Source organism: Ursus arctos, unplaced genomic scaffold, assembly GCF_023065955.2.
Source record: "Ursus arctos isolate Adak ecotype North America unplaced genomic scaffold, UrsArc2.0 scaffold_3, whole genome shotgun sequence".
Lineage (NCBI taxonomy): Eukaryota > Metazoa > Chordata > Mammalia > Carnivora > Ursidae > Ursus > Ursus arctos.
This window is the reverse complement of record NW_026622985.1, coordinates 57,734,952-57,759,471: the sequence shown is the minus strand read 5'-3', so window position 1 is coordinate 57,759,471 and position 24,520 is coordinate 57,734,952. Positions and strand designations below refer to the sequence as shown.

Sequence of the window (24,520 nt, the reverse complement as noted above, 5' to 3'; positions counted from 1 at the left end):
ATACTAAGTATCAAAAGCTATGGGAAAGGACTACACACATTGCCTTAATGCTTTTACCATTAAAGAAGAACAAATGAAAAATAAAATGAGCTAAGAAGCTAAGAGAGGGGCCCCCCTCTCTGGCTCAGTCAATACAGCAAGCAACTCTTGATCTCAAGGCTGTGAGTGATTCAAGACCCCCATTAGGTGTAGAGCTTACTTTAAAAAAAAAAAAAAAAAAAGAAAAAGCAGCAGCAGCTAGAAGGGCATAATTAACTTTACAAAATGAGAAAGAAGAGAAAGAGCAGTACTAATGAAATAAAAAATCAATAAAAGTGGTAAAATTTATCATGCAAACCAAAAGCCGGTTCTTTGAAATGAATTAAATGTATAACTCATTATGTACAGTATATGGTTTCTTTGTTCCATTTTTCTCAGCTCACATGTATACAAATAGAATTTATAAATTATCACAGAATAATCACAATTTCAACAAAAATTAGGATATACAAGATGGTCAGAATTTACTAAATTCAAGTGATTGAATATACTTATTCTTTTTTGATACACTGAATTTACTGCAAAAAAAAAAAAGCACTGAATAGAATAATGACTTATAGATATTACTCAAAATGCATCTACCAACCTGCCCTTTTAAGTATTAAAAACCTCACTAGAGTTTTCATGGGGAGGAAAAAAAAATTAGATACTCCTAAAATTATACTTTGCTTGAAGAAGCTGCCCTTTCCAAAGGGCAATTCAGCAATAAAGATCAAATGCCTTGAACAAATGCATATCTTTGGTTCTAACAATCCCACGCCTCTGATAAATTTTTAAGAACTGGAGAAACGTAAACATTCGCATGCCCGATTTTGACAGCACCAGTGCATAACAGCACCCAACTGCAAATAAACCATATAAACCCCGCCTCCCCTTTCACTCTCACTCCTCCAAGAGCTCACCCAGTTGGCTCCACCTTCCAAGAACAGGACATACAGAGTCTGGCCACTCCTCACCACCTTCAGTGCCACCACCCTGGTCCAAGCCACTGTTATCTTCTGCCTTGATTTTTAACTCCTTGCTTGACTCTTGCCCTCTAGTGTCCACTCTCACACTGTGGCTAGAGTAATCCTTTAAATGCCCAAGTCTGGTTATGTCAATCGTCTGCTCAAAAAACTCTCAAATGTTGGGTGGCTCAGTCGGTTAAGCGTTTGCCTTGGCTCAGGTCAGACCTGCATCACACTCCTTGCTCAGCGGGGGGCCTGCTTCTCCCCCAGCCTGCCCTCCTCCTGCTTGTGCTTGCTGGCCCTCTCTGGCAAAGAAATAAAATCTTTAAAAACAACAAACAAAAAACACCTCTCAAATGCCTCTCCATCCCTCTCTGAAACAAAAGTCAAAAAAACAGGTCAGTGGTTACAAAGCATTTTATGATTCTGTCCATCCCACTCCTCTCTGCTCTCATCTACAGCCCCCTGCACTCCATCTACACAGGTTTCACAGCTATTCGCTACCACAACGCGTCAGGTACATGCATTCCTCAGGGCCTTAGAGATCCCTCATGGCTTGCTCCCTTCCCTCTGCCTGAATGTCAACCTTGTCAGTGAGGTTATCTCCAAAAAACTATTTAACATAGGGACAAGTCTCCACCCCACAATCTCTACCCACCTTTCCACTCCACTTTTCCCCATCACATTTGACACCCTCTGACACACTATTTTTACTCGTTTACCATCTCCCTCAAGTAGAATAGAAGGTCCACGAAAGGAGGGATATGTGTTTATTTCTTCACTTCTGTATCCTCAGGACGGTGCATGGCAAAGCGGGTCCTCATTAAATATTTACTGAGTGAATTCTGGAACACTGAGCAGTCATTAAAAACCATGTTATAAAAAAAATTCAATGTCATGGAAGAAACTAATGAAGTGGAAAGAGCACGTCATCAAAGAACATCTAACCCATGGATCAAAGAACTCACAAGAGAAATTAGACAGTATTTTTAACTGCATGTTAACAAAACCACTTCAAAAATTTGTGGGATTCAGCTAAAGCAATTCTCAGAGGTAAATCTGTAGCTTTAAAATTTTACCTTAGAACATCACAAAAGTTTAAAATGAAAAGAATATATAGAATGAATATTCCAAATTCTATATCTAAAACACATATATGAAAAAGTGAACATCTGATTCTGGTTACTTCTGACAGTAAGATTACAAGTGATTTGCTATTTCTTTTGTGTGTTTTTCAATATTTTCTGCATTTTAGTTTCCTCTAATGAACATGTACTATTTTTATGATAAAAAAAAAATTTCCATCAACTTTTCCTTGGGTTCAATTCTAATCACTGTTCTCCTACTCTGCTTGTCTCTTAAAATTCTTGCTCCCCAGGAGTCGATGCTTGCTCCTCCTCAATTTATATTTATCCCTTAGTAATTTTAGCCATTTTCTGGCTTCACTTAAAACCTGCTAATTGACTATTTCTCAAGTTTTTGTAATGTCCTAAATTGCTGATGTATATTTCCAACTGCTTAAAGGATGCTTCTAGATGGAAACCCTATTGCCACTCAAAATTTAACAGGCCTGAAAGAACTCATTTCCTAAAATTTTTTCTTTCCTTTATTTTTAATATCGGTTAATGACATCACTATGCACCCAGTTCTCAATCCTATCAGTTTTACCTTAGAAATCTCACTCGAATCCAACTTTTCCTCTCCTCCACCAAAGCCATAATTTCAATTTAGGCACCTTCCACCAATTATAGTCTAAAAGTGTCCTAGCTTATCTTCCTGCTACTTCTTCCCTCCTAACAAGCAATTTAATGAGTAGCAGTGCTCTACCAGTGTCACAGGCCGGGCACTGCACGACTCAGGAAGGTTGCCATCCATATCAGCCATGACCATAGTGGTGCCTACTTTAAAACCTGGTTAAGTAAAACAAAGGTACAGCACTATAAAATCCTTCAACAAATCGTCCAAACCGACTTTTCTAGTTTCATGTTCTCATCAGTCCTCCTTACACCCTACAATCCAGACATATTTAACTTTTCAATATGTACTACCAAAAGCCAAGGCTTTTGTGGATTCTTCCTTAGTCTGCAGTGTCGACCCCCCCATACGACTGCTAAATCCTCACAGTTCAAATATTACCTGCCTCTGTGAAGTATTCCTTACCTGAGACAAGGACACCTTACAAAGCATTTTGTTAATAGTCCTATTATAGCACTTGTTACAATATAAAATAATCTCCAATTCAACTGAGACCTGAGCAAGCACAGGAGAAGCCTTGTGCGTGCCCCTGAAAACTACAACGCCAGCCCCTTAAAAAAGTAAATTCATGTTTACTAAAGCAACATTTACCACATACATTATTACAACTTTTCCTAAGTAAATAACAAATGAGTGTAAAAATAAAGTTAGAACAGTTGCATGTTTAACTGGTCAACCTAAGTCTATAATCAATGTGGCAGACTTTAGAATGAACACACATGATCCTTGCCTTCTGAAATTTACACCTGTCATTCCCTCCCCTTGACTCTAGCAGGAATTGTGACTTGCTTCCAAACAGTGGAAGCAGCAAAGCAATGGGCTGTCTGTGATTACGTTCACATATTTATGTAAGAGTGTACGTAGCACCAGTTCACCTCGCTAGACTGTCTCCTTTGCTGGCTTTGAAGCAGCAAGATGTCATGTGCTTAGCAACTATGAGGAAATGAATTCTGCCAACAACCTGAGGCGGCTTGAAAACAGACCCCTCCCCAGTTGAGTCTCTAAGTAACAACCCAGTCTTGGCATACCTTTATTGAAATCTCGGGGAGGACCCAAGCTAAAGTGAACGGAGATAATAGATAGTGTTGTTTTGGACACAAAAATGTACAGTAATTGGTTAATAAGGAGAATAGAAAGCTTTTATAATCAGAACCCAAGGTATTTCTGAACCCTTCACTGTTTACACAAAAGACATGTTTTCCCCAATTTCTAAACACTTAAACAAGGGCACAACAAACTTAATTCATTAGTTAATACCAGTCAATACCAGTCAAGTACATGCATAATTAAAACGTTTAGAAAGTACTTTGCTACATAAAACTGTTCCTATACTTTTTTTAACCCATTTGCTAATATACTCAATCATACATATACCCAGTATATGCAGTAAGTACAACGTTAAGGCAATTCTCCTTATAAACACAGAATAATCAATATTTTAAAAGCTCGTACCTAATTAACAGTACCAGTGACCAAAAAACAAGTAAGAACCCACTTAGCGGTTAACAGGCAAAGCAATCAAATTGGAGGGGGCTGGGGACTTGCTGGAGGCACTATCCTTAGTACAACGACTGACTCTGCAACTAGCAAAGCGTCAGAAGTACTCAGGTCAGGCACCTTTCAGATCAGATGATGTCCATGCAACACAAACCACTCCTTCCCCCAGCCCACCTCCTACCCTGCAGGCCAGAGAACTTTCAGGGGGAAAAAAAATAATAAAGCTAGAGATGGAAGAGGGGAAAAAAAGAGAATTTTCTAAAATATTCCCAAAGCAGAAACTTTTAGGACAGAGCCCACACTTTAGCATAACAAAGCACACAACACCAGGTATCTCCTATAGTGTTTAAAGATATGTGGGATTACAAGTGAGAAACATTAACCACCGGAGTTATTCTTTCGGGCAGTGACAAGGGTGGTAGTTAGAAGTGTAATTTTTCTTAGGAAGAAGCAAGTATTTCTCTTCTGCCACACTGCATAAAGGTTTTCAAATGAATAAAAGAATATTCAGAAACAGGAAGTAGATTAAGCACAATATCCCAAATTCAAATATTTTGGCACTACTGGTAAAAAGTGATGACTGAGAATGATTCAGTGACAATTAATGGAGATAATTCACTACCTTAAAAACCCTCATCTTTCTTGAAGATTAAGAGAAATAAATCTATCTAGAAATACAGATTTCATTTAACATATTCCATTTTAAGGGCTAACCCACACTCCTTCAACATAAGGAAGCATGTTTCCTAAGTAACAGAAGGCACCTGAATTAGAGTCAGACTACTGAAACACTCGAGGACGCAACAGACCCAAGCACACTCAAGCCAATTAGGAGAAGGCCATAAGCAATTGAGTACCACCAGTTAACTGTCTAGATTAATTCATTTCACATTTTTCACTTCTAGACTCAGGGAGAGGTTATGAGAGAAGCCCACATGATAGCTCTAGAAATCATCTCCATTCACTGGTATATTCACTGTATTTTTATAGTCCAATTTACCTTCCCTATCCTTGCTGGATCATTATAGACTATTCCACCACGAATAATAACTGACTTTTATGAACATGAGCAACTTGATAGTGGAAAAACTGGAGACATAAAATAAAGCCAAAAAAAATCCTAAAATACCACCACGGCTTTCAAATACTAGCCTATATATCACTAAAGGCCTGTTTTAAAACAAAGGTGATAGACAAGAGAAGGCTTTTGTTCACTTTAATAGTATTAGACTCAGCAGTCCAAAAGGAGTAACAAAAATCAGAAAAACCGTTCAGTTCCAGGAAATTCTAGGAAATTTCTATAAACTAAAATATCTGGATTAAGCATCTCTCTTCTGGTTCTCTCCAGAGAGAATCGAGTAAGAATGTATACAGCTAAAATAATCAAAACATAAAACCAACACAGAAAACCTCATTCAATTTGGTAATTCATGATGATGAAACTACTAACAATTCAATTTGCTAGACTCCTATTTTAAAAAAGGAAAGAAATGGTATACTGTTTAGGTTTTCCGCAAAATTACGTGACAGCCCAAAAGAGAATGACAATTTTGCATCTTATCAGTACCATATTTTCTTATTACAAAATAGCACAAATATCAATTAAAATACGTTTTACATAATTACAGCAAAACTTCCCACTAATTTGGAATTCCTTTTCTCAATTTTCAGAGGGAATTACTTTATACATGCCCAAACATTTATACAATTTGTAACCGAATAAACACATTAATACTATAATACATACTAAGAAATTAAGTCAATGTGAAGTATAATCAAGTGTAATTTTTTACAGTAAGATTTATCATCTGGCTTCCTAATCTCAGGATGAGGAGAAATATGCGTCTATTAAGTTTCCCTGATAAACCTACCCATTGAAATAGAAGTAAAAATCTCACTAAAGCAAATGCCAGTAGAAAGATGTGTTTGTCCTTAAATGTATTCCATCTCCCTGTGTCAACTAGGATTGAAGGTACTGGTGTAGTGATTTATTCCTATCATAAAATGGGAACAAGTAATTTCTCTGATCCCCTTCCACGCTCTCTCAACTGGAGTTCCTCATCTGAACTACCAAACACAGATTATTTGGCTGTTTTCTCAAATTTCAGAAGAATAATACAAAACTAGAATCATTGTAAGAGCATAGGAGAAAAATGTTAATTAGCTGCCTACAATAGATGCCTTCGGACATTAGGGCTCTATTCTCTGCAGAGACCTGGTTAAGAAAGGCTGCCCCAAGTTCCACAGTATCGCTGTGCTATTAGGCCCCAATAATCCTAACCCTGAAAGTACAAAAAGAACTATGCGCACAAAACTAGGAACTTAAATAAGAAAAAAGATAAATTTGCTTTACTTCTACTTTTCCGAACCATGTCTTTGCCATTTGCTAATTTACTATGAATTAAAAACCTAAGTGTCAACTATTTGCCCCCTGCTCTAAATGGGAGGTATTTATTTTCAGAAAATAAACCCAAACAGATATACTAACTCTTTGTTAAAGGAAATTATCAGCCCTTGAAGTATAGTAATCAGCATATTTGAAATAAGATATTAATTTGATAAGCTTTTTCTTATTCTTTTAGCAAGCTTTTAAATACATCTTTTGAAGATAACTGCTAAAGGCAAATTTTCACTTTAAAAAGATATTTTTAAAAACCAGCTTATCCTTTATTGTTACCCTAATCTATTCTCAAGAAACTCTTTTGTTATTCCTCAGTGTAGTGACTACAGCTGTGTTAATTAAGATCAAACTAACCTTCAACTGTGTTAATTACGATCAAATCGCAGTAAGAACAGCACTAGTTCTTTTTCTCAAAAATGAAAGTTTTTTTTTAACGGCCCAATTTTAGGAAATACCAAAATTTCTATTTTTGTAGCAAAGTTATAACAAGTAATTAAAGTAAGGTAGTTAGAGTTCTCTATTGAAAGTGCAAAGCAGCATTAAAAACATGAAAAATACTAAATAGGACTCCCGTTTTCAATATGCTAACGTGAATACTGATGGTACAGAACATTAGAACAGATAAACTACTGAACATTCCACTTCACCAACTCAAATTTCTCACATAAACTTATGAAAAAAAGGGCCACAAAAATGGAGGGCATGATTGCCTCACTGTTCCAGCTGCGCTCACTTGTGAATTTATCTGCTATCACGATACATAATGCAATGATGCGGGGACGTTTACCTTCTATAGTCAGCCTCCCTAACCAGATTAAACTTCCAATGTCTTCTCCTGAACTGGGAAGGGAGGGGTGTCTCGATTCGTTTAGGATATTAACCGTTTAGAGGTAAAGTAAATCACTACCGAACGTAACTGAAGAGGCCAAATTCACTTTCCTCATATCAAGAGCACCCTTCCTGTTTCTACATAAAGGCAAATCATTTTGCTATTAAAAATTTCCATTTATCACGAGCGACTTTTCCTGAATTCGCAGTCAACACTGCTTTTCAAAAGCACCTATGCTTTTACTGCATCTTTTAGGCAGAGTTCCGATAATTAGCTTCTCTTTAAGAAAGGCTTTCAATTTTTAAAATTCCCTGTTCAGATGAAGCGGGGCTCACATGAGCCATTATCTAAAGTAGCAGTTCGCTGGGGTCAAAAAATACATTTTCCATCACACCAATTAAACTGTAATGCAGTAGGTGGGGCTATTCACATAGACTTAAGGATTACGGTTTTATATTAACAGTCCAAAGGGGAGAACTCCCTCTTTTTTCAAATACTCCTCTGTTCCTCTGAGACCCTCTGACTCTTGGCCTGTAAAGAACGCTCACCGCTTGCGTCCCCAGTCGGAGCTACATTAGGCAACCGGTCTTCTCCTGACTTCCTGATACTAAACGCTACAAGCACGAGGGCTGTTGCATCGGTTTGTTTCAAAAACAATCTTTGCTCCATTCACCCCAAGGGGAAAACAAGGGCTTCCTCTACTGGGCACCCACTGGGAGCCGGGGGGTACACCCGGTGTCTAAAAACCCAAGCCCAGGGAGTAGCGGGAGCGGCGCCGCCGGGGTTAAGCGGCGATTCCCCCCCCCCCCCCAGAGGGGTGAGCGGGCCGGGCCGCGCGGCACAGCCGCGGCGCTCAGGCTGAAGGAGAAAAGGAGAAGGGTAAAGCCCAGCGCGGCCGCGGCCCACGTGCCGCCCGCGAGAGGCAGGGAACCTGGGAGCCGGGGAGGGGAGGGAGCCGTACCTCCAAACATGTGCGGCGAGAGGTGAGCTGGTAAGGAGCCGATCACCAGGCGCGGCCCGCCGGGGCCCCCGCCCGCCGGCCGGTCTCTGCCGCCGCCGCCCTCCTCCGGGCTGCTGTGCACCGAGTCCTGCGAGCCGTACGGGCCGCTGCTGCTGTTGGGGATGCTGAACGAGGACTGAGCCGCGCGGGCCGCCGACGCCACGCTCCCTACGGCCCCGCCGAGGGAGCGACTGCGCGGGGCCGCCGAGGCCGCCGCGGCGCCGCCCGAGGCGCTGGGCTGGTGCGCACCGGGCACCTGAGCCGGAAACCTCCCTGCGGCCGCGGCCCGCGCCCCGCTGCCGCCGCCGCCTCCGCCGCCGCCCACGGTCCCATTGGTCCCTCCGCTGCTGCTGGAAGGTAGATCCGAGCCCGAGTAGGCGCGGGTGCGGCCGTTAGCAGCGGCCGGGCCGCTCTGCTTGGCGCCCATGGCCGCCCTGCCCCGGGCCTGGCCCGCGCGCGGCGCCCGGAGCGCCGGGAGGGCGGGAGCAAGCGCAGGAGCGAGCGGGCAGGGCCGAGGCGCCGCGGCCGGCGCAAGGAGAAGCCCGCACGTCCAGGGCCGCCGCCCGGCGCCCCGAAGGGCGGTCGGCGCCCGGAGCGCTCTTGTGTTCGGGGGCGGCGGGCGAGACCGGCGGCCTGCGGGAGGTCGCGGGAAACGAGGAGAAGCGGAGAGGAAGGAGGTCGGGCTGCGGCGGACGCCGCTCGCTAGCTCCGGCGGGAGGGGCGGCTCAGGTGGCTGTGCAGCTGCCGCTGGTTTCGGTTCTGGTGCGCCGCGACGGGTCGCTGCCGCTCTCTGCCGCCGTCGCCGCTCTCTGTGCCCCGGGCCTCGGTACCGCCTCCTCCCGGGCGGCCGCAGCTACCGCCGCCATCCTCCGGCTCACACGGCGGCTCGCGGGTGAGTGGGAGGCGCCCGCCCAGACTCCGCCGGGGCCACCTTCCCTCCTCCCCCAGCCACCCAGCTGTTATTAACGGAGAAAGAGGAAAAACGGGTGGCGCGTGAGGGGAGGATGGAGGAGGGGAGGGAGGGGCGGCGCGCGCTTCCCGGCAACCGTCGCCGCACTAACCCCTGCGAAGGAGGGGCGGGGGGGGAGGTTCTGGGCCCCGAAGGTGGGGGTGCCCAGTAGGGGAGGAGGTTCCCCGGCCCTCGCACCGGAAGGCCGAGGAGCAGCGGGGCTCCAAAGTGCACCAGGACTCGGGTGTTTGGGTCGCAGGCGGTGGCCCCACCCCCGCCCCCTCGCACCGCCCGGCGGATTGGCTTCCGCCGGCCCGGCCCCGCCTCCCCTGGCCGCGGCCTTCCCGCCCCGGCCCCGCCTCGCCAAGGTACAGCGGTGTGGTAGGTGCTGCCACCCGTGGACTCGGTGATGGACAGGTCGTTGGTCCCGCCCCCTCCCGCAGGGCGCGCCCCCTCTCTCACCGCGGGGCCTAAGCCGATTGGAGGGACGGAGCCCCTCGGGGCGCCAACCAGAAGGCGGCCCCTCCTCTCGCACGTGGCCCTGGGACCCTGAATTAGACCGCGTCTCCAAACTTCAAGTTCTCCCAGCTGGTGCTGGGAATGACTGTGTCCTGGATCCGGGAGCCTCCAGTTTGGGCGGGTGTTAACCTCCTCGTTGGTGTTACTCAGAGTGTGTCTTTTAGATAAAACAGACGCTCAACAATGTTGATGATAAAAGACGAAGAACCGCAAAAACATAATAACCAAGAAGGCAGAAATCAACTCCATCTTAATTAGATTTACCCCGTAAAACTGACCGTGGAAGAAGCGCAGTTGGAAGAACTAAAGATAATCAATCCAGCGTGACTTTCGGTTGTAAGGCAGAAACCGTGGTGCAGAAAAAGCTGCAACCTGATTTAGGAGATCTGGGGTCTAGGTCTGGGATCAGAACTAAATTACGTGTCGTGAGCAAACTTGACCTTTTTGGACTTTAGTTTCCTGACCTGGGATGTTTGTATTAAATCCCTAGGGCTCTGACAGCTTTGAAATCCTGTAATTTCTCTGGGGGCACCTGGCTGGCTCAGTCAGTAGAGCCTGAGACTCGATATCTGGGTTCGTAGAGGTTAATGAAATAAAAAAAGCTTTAAAAATAATAAAATCCTATAATTTCTCTAAAATGGAATTTAGCAAAATTCTCCTCAGTTCATTTCTAACTGTGATGTAGTATCTTGGTGGCAGAACATGGTCTGGATATCCATTTTGAAAATGCATGAAGTGTCCATTATGTGAAAATAATAGCAACTGGTATTTTTGTACAAACTGCAAAAATAAATACCTTATTGTTTTAACACATTTGTAATATCATTAATGATTTTCATCATTCAAGTATGAGAATTAAGTTTTCAAACAGAAGTGAAGAATATATGTATAGCTATAGATGCATTGTGTGACTATATAAAACATCTGAGAATGTATATGTATCAGTGTGTGCGTGTGTGTGTGTGTGTGTGTAAATGGAAAAACAAAGCTACTCAATGCAAATTTAAAATTCTTCCATCCTGTGTACGAGTTTTACTGACCCATTGGTTACTTGGTAAGCAGGGAAAAATTTGAAAGGCTAAAGTGGTAACCAGAATGACAAGTTCTAATCCAAGAAGGTATTTAGTGATTTGATCTGATTTAACTTTTACTGAATGAGACCTTCAGTGTAAAACTCTGGTTCAGCAGGAATATAGAAAAGTAACACATTATGATTTAAAAAAAGGAGTAAATGAATTTTGCAAGTCTCTGAGGAGCTAATAACTGATAAAGGATTTCACATTCATCATTATATATGCATTTTAAAAGTTGAGATAACTATAATATGGAGCAAATGCCATTCAGTAGTTAAAACTATTAAAAGATTTAATGATAAAACTGTATGACTCTTAGTCGTATTCAGATTTAATTATATTTTGCTTCATCACATCCAAACTTAGTTTTATTTTTAAATCATTTTTACTCAGATGGTAATTACACCTTGAAGCACTCAACGTTTATTCCTAACTAGGAAAACAAATCCCCTGGTAGCACCAGGCTTCTAACATTCACATCATCCACAACAGCTGGAATTTTACATATGTCTGAACAATTGTTTGATTTATGTCCCTTCCTCACAAGACCAAATTCCCTGAGAGCATGGAAGGCGTGTGGTTTTGGTTTTTGTTTTTTGCTCACCAGCAGCAGTGCTTGGGACACAGTAGCCTCTAGGTAAGTATTTGTTGAATAAATGAGTGGCCAGAAAGTCATTTATAGGCTGAATGTTGGACATAATAGAAATTGAAGCTGATCATGGGGCTCATTAAATACGTGTTTCGTGTTACTCACTAAGGCAGAGCATTACTCAGGACAGGCTAAGCTATCCAGCGGAATCAAACCGCTAAACTTGAGGGCCATCATGCCAGGAAAGCACACTGTGAGCTCACCGGGTCTGCCCTCTCATCTCTCTTCAGATGGTTCCCCACCTGAGTGGCAGTCTTGGGTTTCTCTTCAAGCAGTGGCTCCAGGACCCCAGCTCTTATGCAGTGGCTAGGCAGACCCCCAGACTCCCCCCAGAACCCTTCTCTAAATCCTGTGGATTTGGCTGGCCAAAGGAAAAGGGCAGATGCTGAAAGAAGTGTCAGCCAAGCCTGAAGGGGTTTGCATCCCTCCTACCCACTCTCCATGCTGCCAGAAGTCGGTCACAGGTTCTAACCCAAATGCAAAGGGGTCAGGAAATGCAGTCTTAACGTGTGTGCCCAGGGAAAAAAGGAAATAATTTTGGCAAACACATAGCAAGCACATCTTTGCCACACACAAGAACAGTTGCCTGACTGTCGAATATCTAAGCTAAATATTAAATCGTAGGAAAACATTATACAATAGAAGCTAAGTTCAATGAAAATTTCTAGTGACAGTTACTGTTATTAAGCCATCAAAATGTAAAGAAAAACTAATTTTTTGTGTGCATGCCGATCAGCTAAATTCTATCTACTTTAAATTGTGTTTCTAGAAATACCATCTAACAGAACTCTTAATTTAGCCATGTAGATCAGCGATCCTCAAAGGACAGTCTCCAGATTAACAGTATCTGCATTGCCTGGGGACTTGTCAGAAAGGCAGATTATCAGACTCCCACCCCAGACCTACTGAATCAAAAAGTGCTTGAATAAGCTCTCTAAAGGGTTCTGCTGCACACTAGTGTTTGAGAAACACTGATCTAGATAATCACGGGTTAGGTTAAAGAAAGAATACCCTGTTAAGATGTGATCAGCATTTTGGTGAAATGTCCTCTCCATATGGACATCCCCCGTGACCCCACTCCAACCACATCATCACAGGCTGACTTCAGCGTTCCCACTAAGTGCTATGTTAATGCTTTCTTCACAGCCCCGATCATGCTGTTGCTTGTCCCTAAATAGCACCCTCCACGAGAGGCCTCGCATCTATTCTATACCCGCCGCACCTAACACAGTGCCTGGCACCTCTGATGGACAATAAATGATCTGTGAATGAATGAATGAGTGAATGAATAGGCTTACTTACATGATTGTTTCCTGAAGGTCACACGTGACCTTATCTTATACTTACCCTCCTTGACATCTCTATGGCATATGCCCCCCTCCTTTTCCTCTCTTGGTAGGCCTTTTTGATTCTTTCCTCATGAGGATTCTGAAGTTAGAAAACCTTGGCTTGCTGTGTTCTTTCCTTGGCCCTCTTCCTTCCCTCCTTACTCTCTCTCCAAATAGGAATCCACATTAAGCTGTCAATGTGTTTTATCGTCAACCAAACAGTTCTGGCTTCATATAAAATTTGTCTCTTCTTATTATACCCTACCAGTTCTTCAAAAATTAAAAGTGCTGCTTCATTTAAACCAGCACACATGGGCGTACATACATATCTAGAACTGAGACAAGTTTTATGAGCTCACACCCGTGCAACGTGGGATGCACTCCATTTTCTTTTGTGTTCTATTTCACTTTTGTAAAATGCTGCTCACTGCCTACTGGATTGATCTTACAACCCACTAATGGGCTGTAGTCTGCAGTTTGACTAACGATGGTCTGAATCAGTGCTTTGCAAGCTTTAGTGCACCAAAGAATCATGTGGAGATCTTGTTAAAGCAGACTGCCAGGCCCCACCCTCCATGATTCTCATTCCCTAGATCAGTGTTGGGCCTTGACAATTTGCATTCTAATAAGCAGCCCAGCTGAGTCTGCTGCCACAAGACCTCAGACTATATCTGGAGAAGCACTGGTCTGAACAATGCTTTCCTCTACCTAATCAGAACTGTTCTTTTTCACGGCCTCGTAACTCTTAAGTAACAGAGCCCCAGCTCTTTAAAATTTCTAATATTTGAAGCTTTTACATATGCTCTATTTTTCTTCTTCCTCACATGATTAAGTGGTGATAGTCGGAGCCATGACTTTTGGGGTTCAAAATTAGTTTGATTGGCTAAAGCACTGCATGTTGACAACATTGGTGGCCAGAAACCCACCCTGGAGCAGACAAGCTAGTTGTGGGCTTGTCAGTAAAAACACCTGACTGATGGGGCACATGGCTGCCTTAGTTGGTAGAGCATGTGGTATAGAGATTACTCAGAAAAATAAAAATCTTAAAAAAAAAAAAAAAAAGACAAAAAAAAACCCCACCTTGACTGATGGGTTTGCTGTTACCCACTCTGGATTTCAGTTGAGTTGTGTCTCTTCCCTTTGACACTTACTCTTTTGTGTGCTTCTCTTCCCTCTCTTGCCCACTCTTTTTATTTTATTTTATTTTATTTTATTTTATTTTATTTTATTTTATTTATTAATTAAATAAAACTTTTTAAAGATTTTAATTTCCATATAGTTAACATACAGTGTTGTATTAGTTTCCAGCGTACAACATAGTAACTCCACAATTCCATATTACTCGGTGCTCCTCAGGACAGGTGCACTCCTTAATCCCCACCACCTATTTCACCCATCCCTCACCCGCCTATCCTCTGGTGACCATCGGCTTGTTCTCTATAGTTGAAAGTCTGTTTCTTGGCTTGTCTCTCTCTCTCTGCCTTTTTGTTTCTTCCTTTGCTCATTTGTTTTTTTTTTTTTCTTAAATTCCCACATGTGAGTGACATCATATGGAATTTGTCTTTCTCTGACTTATTTCACTTAGCATTATACTCTCCAGCTTCATCCAGGTTGCTGCAAATGTCGTGCCCACTCTTTTATTTTTAAATTTTTTTAGTAAGTAAATTCTACGCCCAATGTGGGGCTTGAACTCACAACCCTAAAATCAAGAGTCGCATGCTGCACCAACTGAACAAGCCAGGTGCCCCTGTCTTGCCCACTCTTTTAAAACTGGCAGGAGACCTGCCATCCCATTTGTCCTCTCAGTAGGGCCCACAGCCTCCCAATGGGTCTCGCACGAGACCACTTTTTGCTAAAGTCTCTGCTATCCCATATTCCCTCTCATTATAGTACGTAAAGATGGGCACAGTTTTGCACCCCCCCAACCTTTTTTTAGAGTTATACATTACCCAGTCTCTTTACCAAACTATAGGACTATTTGTATAATTACCTATCTTTAAATAGGCCATTTTCCTATTATTATATTTCATTTCTTTAAAGAAATAAATGGGCCATCTAAAATTTACCTTTAAAAAAAAAGATTTTATTTATTTATTTGAGAGAGAGAGAGCACAAGCAGGAGAAGGGGCAGAGGGAGAGAGAGAAGCAGACTCCCCACTGAGTGGGGAGCCCAAGGCAGGACTCGATCCCAGGACCCTGAAATCGTGACCTGAGCCAAAGCCGGACACTTAACCAACCGAGCCACCCAGATGCCCCTAAAATTCATCTTAATATATCCTACAGAAAACACTGTGGAGATTAGAAACTCGTATCTTACATTCTAAAACTAAGGTTAGTATAGAGAAATATTTAGGGATCACATTGTTGGGTAATCTTTCAGAGAATGTCCATAATTTATATAATGCCTTTAACACACTTTTATTTTTCTATCGTAAGTAACCCAAATTCTCTCTTCCCTTTATTCTCATTGATCTTTTAATCAATCATGCCTATCTTCCAAAGGATGGAGCCAATCGCTACCAGATTATAAGCACACATCATGAAGTGGGTGAGCTCAGGCCAGGGTTAGGCCCTGGCTCTGTCTGGCACTGGCTGTGGGATTTAGGGCAAACTACTTAACCTGGCTAAACCTGTGTCCTCTGTAAAATGAGGAGGATTGTAAGACCAATCTCACAGAGGAATTGTGAGTCTCAAATGACTCAGTCTCTACTTGAAAATACTTTGGAATGTGTTAATAGATACATGAATGTTTATCGCAGTGTCATTATCTCTAGCAGGTTGTGCTAAATTGCATACGATCTCTAGCAGGTCAAGATATCGTAATGTATACTAATACTGGAATTGATTTTACTACTTTGTGTAATTTTAATGCATATTGACACTTAAGGCTTTATGGGTAATAACTGTTCAGTAGTAATTTACCAATAAGTACGTACATCACTAATCTTGACACTATGACATGTCATGATGACAAACCTACATCTTTCTACCATGGGACAGATGGTTGTACATGCATGTATATCTCTATGAAATTTGAAAAGAAGTTGTCATTGAGACACCAGGCATTAGCTATTTGAAATCTCTAATATTTAAAGCATCTTCGTCTTTAAAAAAAAAAAATCTTTTGATTCTAGAGGGCAGTTAAATTACACTTTCACTAAGGTTCTGAATAGGACTAAATGTGTTGTAAAAGCATTTCATGTTAATCAATCAGTGACCAGCTCCCTAAGCTATGTTAAACATAGATTCTGAATCATTTTCCTATCTAAATACAGCTTGAGACACAATGTCAGCACCTATTTTTATTATCTAAAAATAATTTAATTCTTCCTTATCAAAATGGCATAGAGTAGTAATCAGAGCTTAAATATTTATATTATGCTCTAACTCGCCATCCACTTTGGCTTGCAAATGATATTTTAAAAAAATCGTTAAAAGCCCTTATTTTAAAATCCTTAATACAAAACAACCAAACCCATGCTGCGTTATGAAGAAACTGCTTGGATTCCATACATAGTGTTTTAAAAGGAATCCCTGATCTTTATTAGGGACCTACTATTGAAAAGATATAACACTGAGTGGAAAGGTGTGACATGGGGTCAGTACCAAGGGAATTCTCCCGGCCTACTGAAGTGAAGACTAGCTTGGAGAAAAAATAGCTCTCTGCTACATAATGCATGTGGTCCCCACCTCCAGTGCATGTGCACTCTCATCCCTGCTTCCTACCACTGCTTTAAATCACTATGGTTCTACATGAATGATTAAAAAGCCTTATAAGACATTTTCCCTTACCACCTCCTCCCACCAAAGGTAGCCAAAAGCCCCAGTAAAGGCAAGCTCCTTATTTGGGGCCCAGATTGCGTAAGGCTCCCAAGTACGGAAACTCTGTTTCTGTTTTATTTTTAATTCTCTACAGTGCCTGCTTGTAGAGCTCCCAGACAATCTGCACACAGAAGACATTCGGTAACTGCTGGGGATCACGGGGGACAGCAGTGGTAATACATGTCCCGAATTACTACTGACTTAACAGGCCGTCGTTACCCCAGTGAGTTTGCGTGTGTCGCATCTGCCGTCTTCTACACTCTTTGGCCAGAGCAGTCCACGCCCTAGTGGCCAGGTCCCTTGGCGTTGCTACCGATTGATATATGCTCCCAGGTTAGGCCAGGTTGGAAGTGGTAAGCTCGTAATTGCAGGTCTAACTTTCCTGGGCATCAAGCGAAAAACCAGAGCAACCAACAAGAGCAACTGTTCAGCCTGCCCCACCCTCCACTTACCAGAAGCTCCATGGGCTCTCTGGCTGTCCTCTAGCCATACAGGTCTAAATGGGGTAGGTGTTAGAACACAGCCCTGAACTCGGTCATCCCTGGTGCCTGGAGACATCCCGATACCTTGGGACCCATACTGGAGTGGTCTTCATTCCTTAAACCAGAAGTGACCAGACATCAGTAATGTGCTGGTTCTTGTGTTTAGCACTAGGGATGCAAAGTTAAACCAAACAGGGTCCCTGCCTCCAAAAACCTTATAGCTTATCGTCAGGGGCCACAGATATAAATAACGAGATGACTCGAGTGCAGTGTGGTAAATGCATGCTGGAGCTGAGTGCAGGGGTGGGGGCCGAGTGAAGGACAAGGATGCGTTCCCAGAAGCAGTACTGAGCTGAGTCTTGAGAGAGTTGGCTGACGCAGCCACAGGCATTCCAGGCTGAGGGGCACGAAGCAAGGGAGAGCTCTGAGCACTGGGAGCACTGAGAGCAGTTCATTATCGCTGGGACGAAGCGTAGGAGGCCGTGAGGTGAGCTAATAACCTGGAAAAGTAGATTGAGGCAGAGTCTAGCGGGTTTGCTGTGCTGGGCTAAGAGGTTGGAATTGTTCCAGGAGGCAAAAGGGAACCAGCTCACAAACAGGGAAGTAGCATGATTGCATTTGCAGTTTAGAAAGATAGGAAGTATCTTGGAGGATTTATTGAACAGGAGGGAGGAAGACAGAGTACAGAAGACTGGTTAAGGGGCTGATGTAGGGTAGATTCAAAAGCTATTGAGAAACTAGCCTCCACAGGTCTGGCAGACCAGTTGGATGCTGTGCATGACTGAGCAGGACCAGTCAGGGATGACAGGGAAGCTTTCTGGTAGCACTAGGTAGGAAATAGGGGGGAAAGAAAAGTTAGAGAAGTAGGGAGACCAAGTCAGCCTTGCAAGGCAGAACGAAGCCAGCCTTGAGGTTGTGGCAAGGCATGGGGTTAAGTTCCGTTGGCTTTAGACCCCCAATCCTATGTGGAATTTGCATGGCGGTATAAATGGGTGTTTTTAGTCAGGTTTCTCAGAATCCTGGATTTCATCTTGCACAATGCTTGTCTGTGCTGGAGCCCTGTCTCCTGCCCTCTGTGTGTGTTCTCCCTGTGCTAACTGGGTGCCATTCCCAGGAGAGACATTCTGAAAATGGGGAGTCACGAGGGGCAGCAGAATTAGAACTGTGCAGTCTGACTGGAGGATGACCAAGTATTAATGCCGGGTGTGGCAAATTTATTTTTCTTCATTGTTTACATTCCACGAGCAAAGGAAATTTAGGGTTTGTTATTTTCCAACACAGTCTACGGTACAAACAGCGGTTTCCTACGACACTAAATTAGACTATTAAAAAGTTCATCACCTCAACCATTGCATCGAATATTATTTTTAAAATGATGACTGTGTTAGGCAGAAAAATTCCCACCTAAAGATGTCCACGCCCTCATCCCTGGAGATTGTATGCTACCTTACATGGCAAGAAGGACTTTGCAGGTGTAACTAAATGAAGGAGCCTGAGATAGGGAGACTATCCTGGATTGTCTGAGTGGGCCTGACATGATTACTTGTAAGTGAAAGTGGAAGGAGGAGAGGCAGAAGAAGTGGAGTACTGTAGGAGGAAGACCCAATTGGCCATTGTTGACTTTGAAGACAGGAAGGGGCTGCAAGCCAAGGAATGCTAGTGGTTTCTAGAAACAGGAAAAGGTAAGGAAATGGATCCTCTCCAAGGACTTCCAAGAGGAGCAAACACCTGCCGCCATCTTGATTTAAACCCAATCAGACCCATTTGGGATTTCCAACCTCTATCTAGAACTGTAAGGTAATAGATTTGTGTTGTTTTAAGCAACAAAGCTTGTGGTAATATGGGACAGCAGCATAAGGAAACTGATACAATGACTGTTCTTTAAGGTTTCAGAAGCCCCCTGACGACAAGCTGCCTCAAAACCAGAAAAAAGTCAAATAAATGTGACCCTGAAATCCTTAAGTGCTTATGTGGCTAATCATACATGTTTTTTTCTCGGCTTCCTGCACCCTCTTAGCCGTGGGAGCATAGGCTGTTGTGGTCTCCTGGGGCAGGGCTCTACGGGTATCTGTGGTAACATGCTGCTTTTTCTCTATTTTATTGTTTTTTAAGATTTTATTTTTATTTATGGGGGAAGGGAGGAACAGAAGAAGGACAAGCAGACCCCGGGCTGAACCTGGAGCCTGACACGGGGCTCGATTTCACGACCCTGAGATCACAATCCTGAGATCATGACCTGAGCCAAAACCAAGAGTCTGCCGTTTAACTGACTGAGCCACCCAGGTCCCCCCAGCATGCTGCTTTTAAATGACAGCCCCACTTTCCATGACCTGCCTCAAAACAGCCCTGCACACCGCGGCCTAAATGCAAGCATTGAGATTAGAAGGTCATGGTATTGAACAGAGCAGGGTTATTGTGTTTTAAAATATGCAAGGCAATGATATCTTTGGTGAAATTACGGTTCCGCAGATAGGCCTGTGTTTGCCAGGACGCGAGGAAGGCCCCCCTGGGAAGGCTGGTGCATCTCCTGCAGAGGAAAGAATGTGGCAGCTGGGAAAGTCCACACTGACATCTAGTGATACAAAACTGCACTGCCAAAGGCTTGAGACCTGAAGCAGTTTGCACCAATGGGCTCCTCATTTCTGAGGTGTTGTCACCCCCCCCCCAGAGGGCTCAAGACCGAGTGCAGACCAGGGGAGTCCAGCTGCCCCTGGAGGGGCCAAGGCAGGTCAGGCTCCTTTACACTTACGTGCGAGCGTGCAAAGTTTAGCCACCTGACAGTTTGAGCTCTTAATTTTTTGAAATGATTATTTCCACACGTTGTAAAGCTAAAGATTCTACCTCGAAAAGCCTTTTCGTGCTTCTGGTGGTTAGACACTTTAATGCCAAATGAGTTTCGAAGAGCGTTTACATTTTCTAGGTTCACTGAACAATTCCTTGGGCTGTGATGTCCTGAGCAAGAAATAACCTGCATCGGGGACGGAACAAGTAGAGCAGATATGCTCTTTGCCCTGAGAACTTTGTCTGCCTTTGCTTCTCATCAACTATGAAGCCGAAAGCACGGCAGAAATGACAAAGAATGCCTCCTCCATTTTCCCATTTTTCTTTGATGCACGTGGCGCGCAAGTCAACAGAGATAAGATTTCTATTTCTTTCCTTAATGGGGGCAAAATTAGAAGCAAGGCTGGATTTTGAAGGCTGGTGCAGTAACAGGTGAAAATTGATGAGGGAATTGCACAACAATGTGAATGCACTTAATGAACTCTTAAAAATGCTCAAAATGATAAAAATTAATGTTATGTACATTTTACCAGAATTAAAAAAAAAATAATGAGAGGCTGGCCTGGTTCCGTAACAGTGGGAATGGAAGAAGATTCAGCAGGTCTAATCAAACGATTAGATGCAGATACATTTTCAAATCATTCTCATGGGCAAAATGTGCACGTTAAGTGCAGACAGACAAATATTAACCTCTAGCACACTTGTGTCTGAAACCCTCTTACAACCTTATTGACACAAACAGACCTAAACATTATGAAACAATCAGATTTTACGACAATGTGTGTTTTTTCATGCATGTAGAGTATTTTCTTTTATGACATGTTAATATCAAGCTTCAAGCAAACCATGCAGTTGGGAAAATAAAATATGTTGCTCTAAAAACACACAGATTTAGCAGAGAAAGGGCAGAAAGAAAAGTCCAGAGGCATCTTCTGATTCAGTTTTGACTGTCAAAAATATGAGATGTAAAAGCATTACCAGAATTCAGTTGCTTCTGTGAGGCGAGGAAAAAAGGAAAAGATAAACAGGAAGGAACTTCAGATATGACTTGTGCAAACAACAGATTCATAGATTTGGAAAAGACGATTTGTTACTTTTTAGAATTTGCAATACATTCACAAATGGTGATTCACTGAAATTCTAGGGAAGAATTAGAAAAGATCTTGAATTCCTTCAATAAAACATAACATTTCAATGAAATGTTCAGATGTATGTCTATCTGGTTTCTCCAGTGTATCTTTTTAACAGATGGCATACTACTAATAAATGTTATTTCTTCATCTCCATCCTCCACCAGTGATTGGGATAAGAAGTGAAAAATACTGCCAAGACCAGTATTAATGAGGAGAATGACAGCTATGATTAGGATTTCATTTTAATACAGTAGGATTTTTTCTACTGAATTAAAATTATTTGATAATAACTCATGAATTTCAGTAGGAAAAGAGTTCCCTCTGTAGATCACAAAGAACTTAAAATGTACCACTCCTAAAAAAAAATGTTTAAAGCCCCACGCTACAGAAAATTACTTAGTTTAATACACACAGACTTCAGAGAAACAAGAGTTTTGGAAAGCCAGGCCATCTCCTCTAAGATTTTGTAAACTCATTACCAGGCAGAGAAAGAGCAAGTGTCTGTTACCTTCAATGACCAATATTAGAAGGAATGTGACTTACAGTGAAATTTGAAATGGTGATGGCATGATAAATTGAATAATAGAAACTTTTGTTTTTTCACATTTAGTGTAATCAGGTTAATGGCTTTTATATAATTTTCCAAACTACTTAATGGATCTATTTTTAAAGATTTTATTTATTTATTTGAGAAAGAGAGAGCAAGAGCGGGGGGGGGGGCAGAAGGAGAGGGAGAGGGACAAGCAGATTCCCCGCTGAGCGGAGCTCAATCCCAGGACCCCAAGATCATGACCTGAGCTGAAGTCAGACACTCAACCGAGCCACCCAGGCACCTCCTTAATGGATATTTTATGATTTAAAATAATTATCTTTCTAGTCAGACAAAATATAAAGAATCCAGATTTTCTGGCTTCTTGTATCAATTTGTATCTATTAGAGCAGGAAGAAGTTTGTATCTGTTGGAGCAGTAGTTCTAGGCATTGATCTACAGGCCAACGCCTGTCTGTGATGAAATAGGCATAGTGATGTAAGAAAAATTAAGACAATGCAGTTTTTTTTAAATCTATATAAAGCTAAATGTCTTCAAACAGTATAGTGATTCCTAAAATAATTAAACATACAATTACTATATGACCCAGCAATCCCCACCTCTGAGTATATACCCAAAAGAATTGAAAGCAGGGACTCCGAGAGATACTGTATACCGTTCATAGCAGCATTAATCGCAATAGTCAAAGGTAGACGCAACCTGTGTCCATCCGTGGATGATACCTTAACATCGTATATCCGTACACTGAAGTATCATTCAGGCTTCAAAAGGACAGAAATTCTGATACGTGCTACAACAGGAATGAAACTTGAGGACATTAAGTGAAATAAGCCAGTTGCAAAAAGACAAATACAGTATGATTCCACTTGTATGAGATTAACTAAAGTAGCCAAATTCATAGAGACAGAAAGTGGAATGAGGGCTGCCAGGGGCTGTGGGGGAGGGGAGATGGTGAGTTGTTAATGGATACAGAGTTTCCCTTTTGCAAGATGAAGAGTTGTGGAGATTGACTGCACAACAATTGGATACAGTTAACACTACAGAACTATATACTTCGGAACGGCTAAGTGCTGTTTTATGTTTATGAATATGCACCATAATTTAAGGTTTCTTTTTTCTTTTTTTAAAGATTTTATTTATTTATGTGACAGAGAGACAGCCAGCGAGAGAGGGAACACAGCAGGGGAGTGGGAGAGGAAGAAGCAGGCTCATAGCGGAGGAGCCTGATGTGGGACTCGATCCCAGAACGCGGGGATCACGCCCTGAGCCAAAGGCAGACGCTTAACAACTGCACTACCCAGGCGCCCCCATAATTTAAGGTTTCTTAAAGCTAAATGTATTCAATTTCTAAGACTTTCCTTTAAAGATTATGTCCTTTCTATCCTTATAATAGCTGTAGATGGCAGTAGTTTGGGGGGATTTGTTTTTTGTTTTTTTTTTTTTTTAACTTCCTTATTTGATACAATAAGCATTTGCACCCCGATATTGATTCCTAAACTCAGTTTGAATTTTTATTAGCCTGTGAAACCTAAAAGATGGGGAACCATTGCTCAAGAGATCCATGGTTCTTACCTTTGTTTTTTTCCTGCCTGCCCCAATGCACTGGAGTGAATGGTATACCTCCGTCAACCAGAGTGTCCGTGGGGCTTATTGTCAGGGTGAATTTTGGCCCCAAAGGGACACTGTGCGTATCAGGATGGCTGGGAGTCGTTTATACTAGACAAAGGCCCCAGGTGGTTCTAAAAGGGCTCTCTTCCCCCTTCCAGGTCACATTGACTCCTCCCCAAACCTAGCTAAGCTGAGAATTCTTGCTCAGTAATATTCACACATCCATGATATTTTAGTGGGGTTGGGCTCTTCATTTGCAAATGCATCTTTTTGCCTTTTCTACAGGCTGCTTTAGCCTCCCAGAAAATATGTAGGACTTCCAGGGCTTCTGTAATCCCCAACAACCAATACTATATAGAAGGCTTTCTTTATTTCTAACACTAGTCCTTCACACTGAAATCTGAATACATTTTTCTTTACTCTTCCAGGCTAAGTTGTCTAGATATTCGGGCTCATTGTTTCCACAAGGAAAAATTGAAGCAATTAAGTCAGGTCTTTCAAACTGCAGATTATAACCCATTAGTGGGGCAGGAGACCAATTCAGTTAGGCATGACCAGTGTTGTTGTTTTCTTTTTTTTCTCTAATGAAAAAGAAGTGTATTGAAAGACTAGAAAATACCAAAGTGCATCACACATAGTAAAGGTAAATACTGTTTCATGAAACTTTATTTATATATTTTGGGCTGAGACATAAAATGTTTCTCATCAATTGAGCCATAGTCGAAAAGGTTAGAAAACCACTGGATTCATTAAATGATCTCTATATTATAGCTTAAAATTCTGTAAATCTCATTTTCATAGTACACACAGAATTCTTTCTTCACCCCCACCCCAGCTCAATCACCTCCCTCAACAAATTCCAGAGTTCTTTGTCCTTGAAGCGAATGCAGTGTCCCCCGAGCAATGGGCCTTGACTCCTTCATGCAGACTTGGACGTTGGGCCCTCCTCTGGACCTCTCCTGGCCCTGGGATAATGGTTTTCATAGTGCTTCTTCTACGCTATTGTAGCTGTTTGCCCATCTCCCCAGCAAGCTGTGCCTGTGTTTAGTGAGGTCTGTTGCACATAAGAAAAATGAGTGAAAGAAGGAACCAACAGCTGTATTTGCTTAAAAGAGTGACTCTCAGACCCAGCATCGCATCAGAATCCCCTGGGAAGTT

The 24,520-nt window shown here is 42.5% G+C and overlaps 1 protein-coding gene across 1 annotated transcript in view; it reads right to left on the bottom strand.

The window, feature by feature from the left end:
• ZNRF2 (zinc and ring finger 2) overlaps positions 1 to 9,672 on the bottom strand; it is a 106,234-nt gene extending 96,562 nt beyond the window's left edge. The window contains exon 1 of the mRNA XM_026508650.4: positions 8,430 to 9,672. Coding sequence (XP_026364435.1) covers positions 8,430 to 8,895 — 466 coding nt within the window. The 5' untranslated portion in view covers positions 8,896 to 9,672. The remainder of the gene's footprint in view (positions 1 to 8,429) is intronic.
• Positions 9,673 to 24,520: the final 14,848 nt, after the last annotated feature.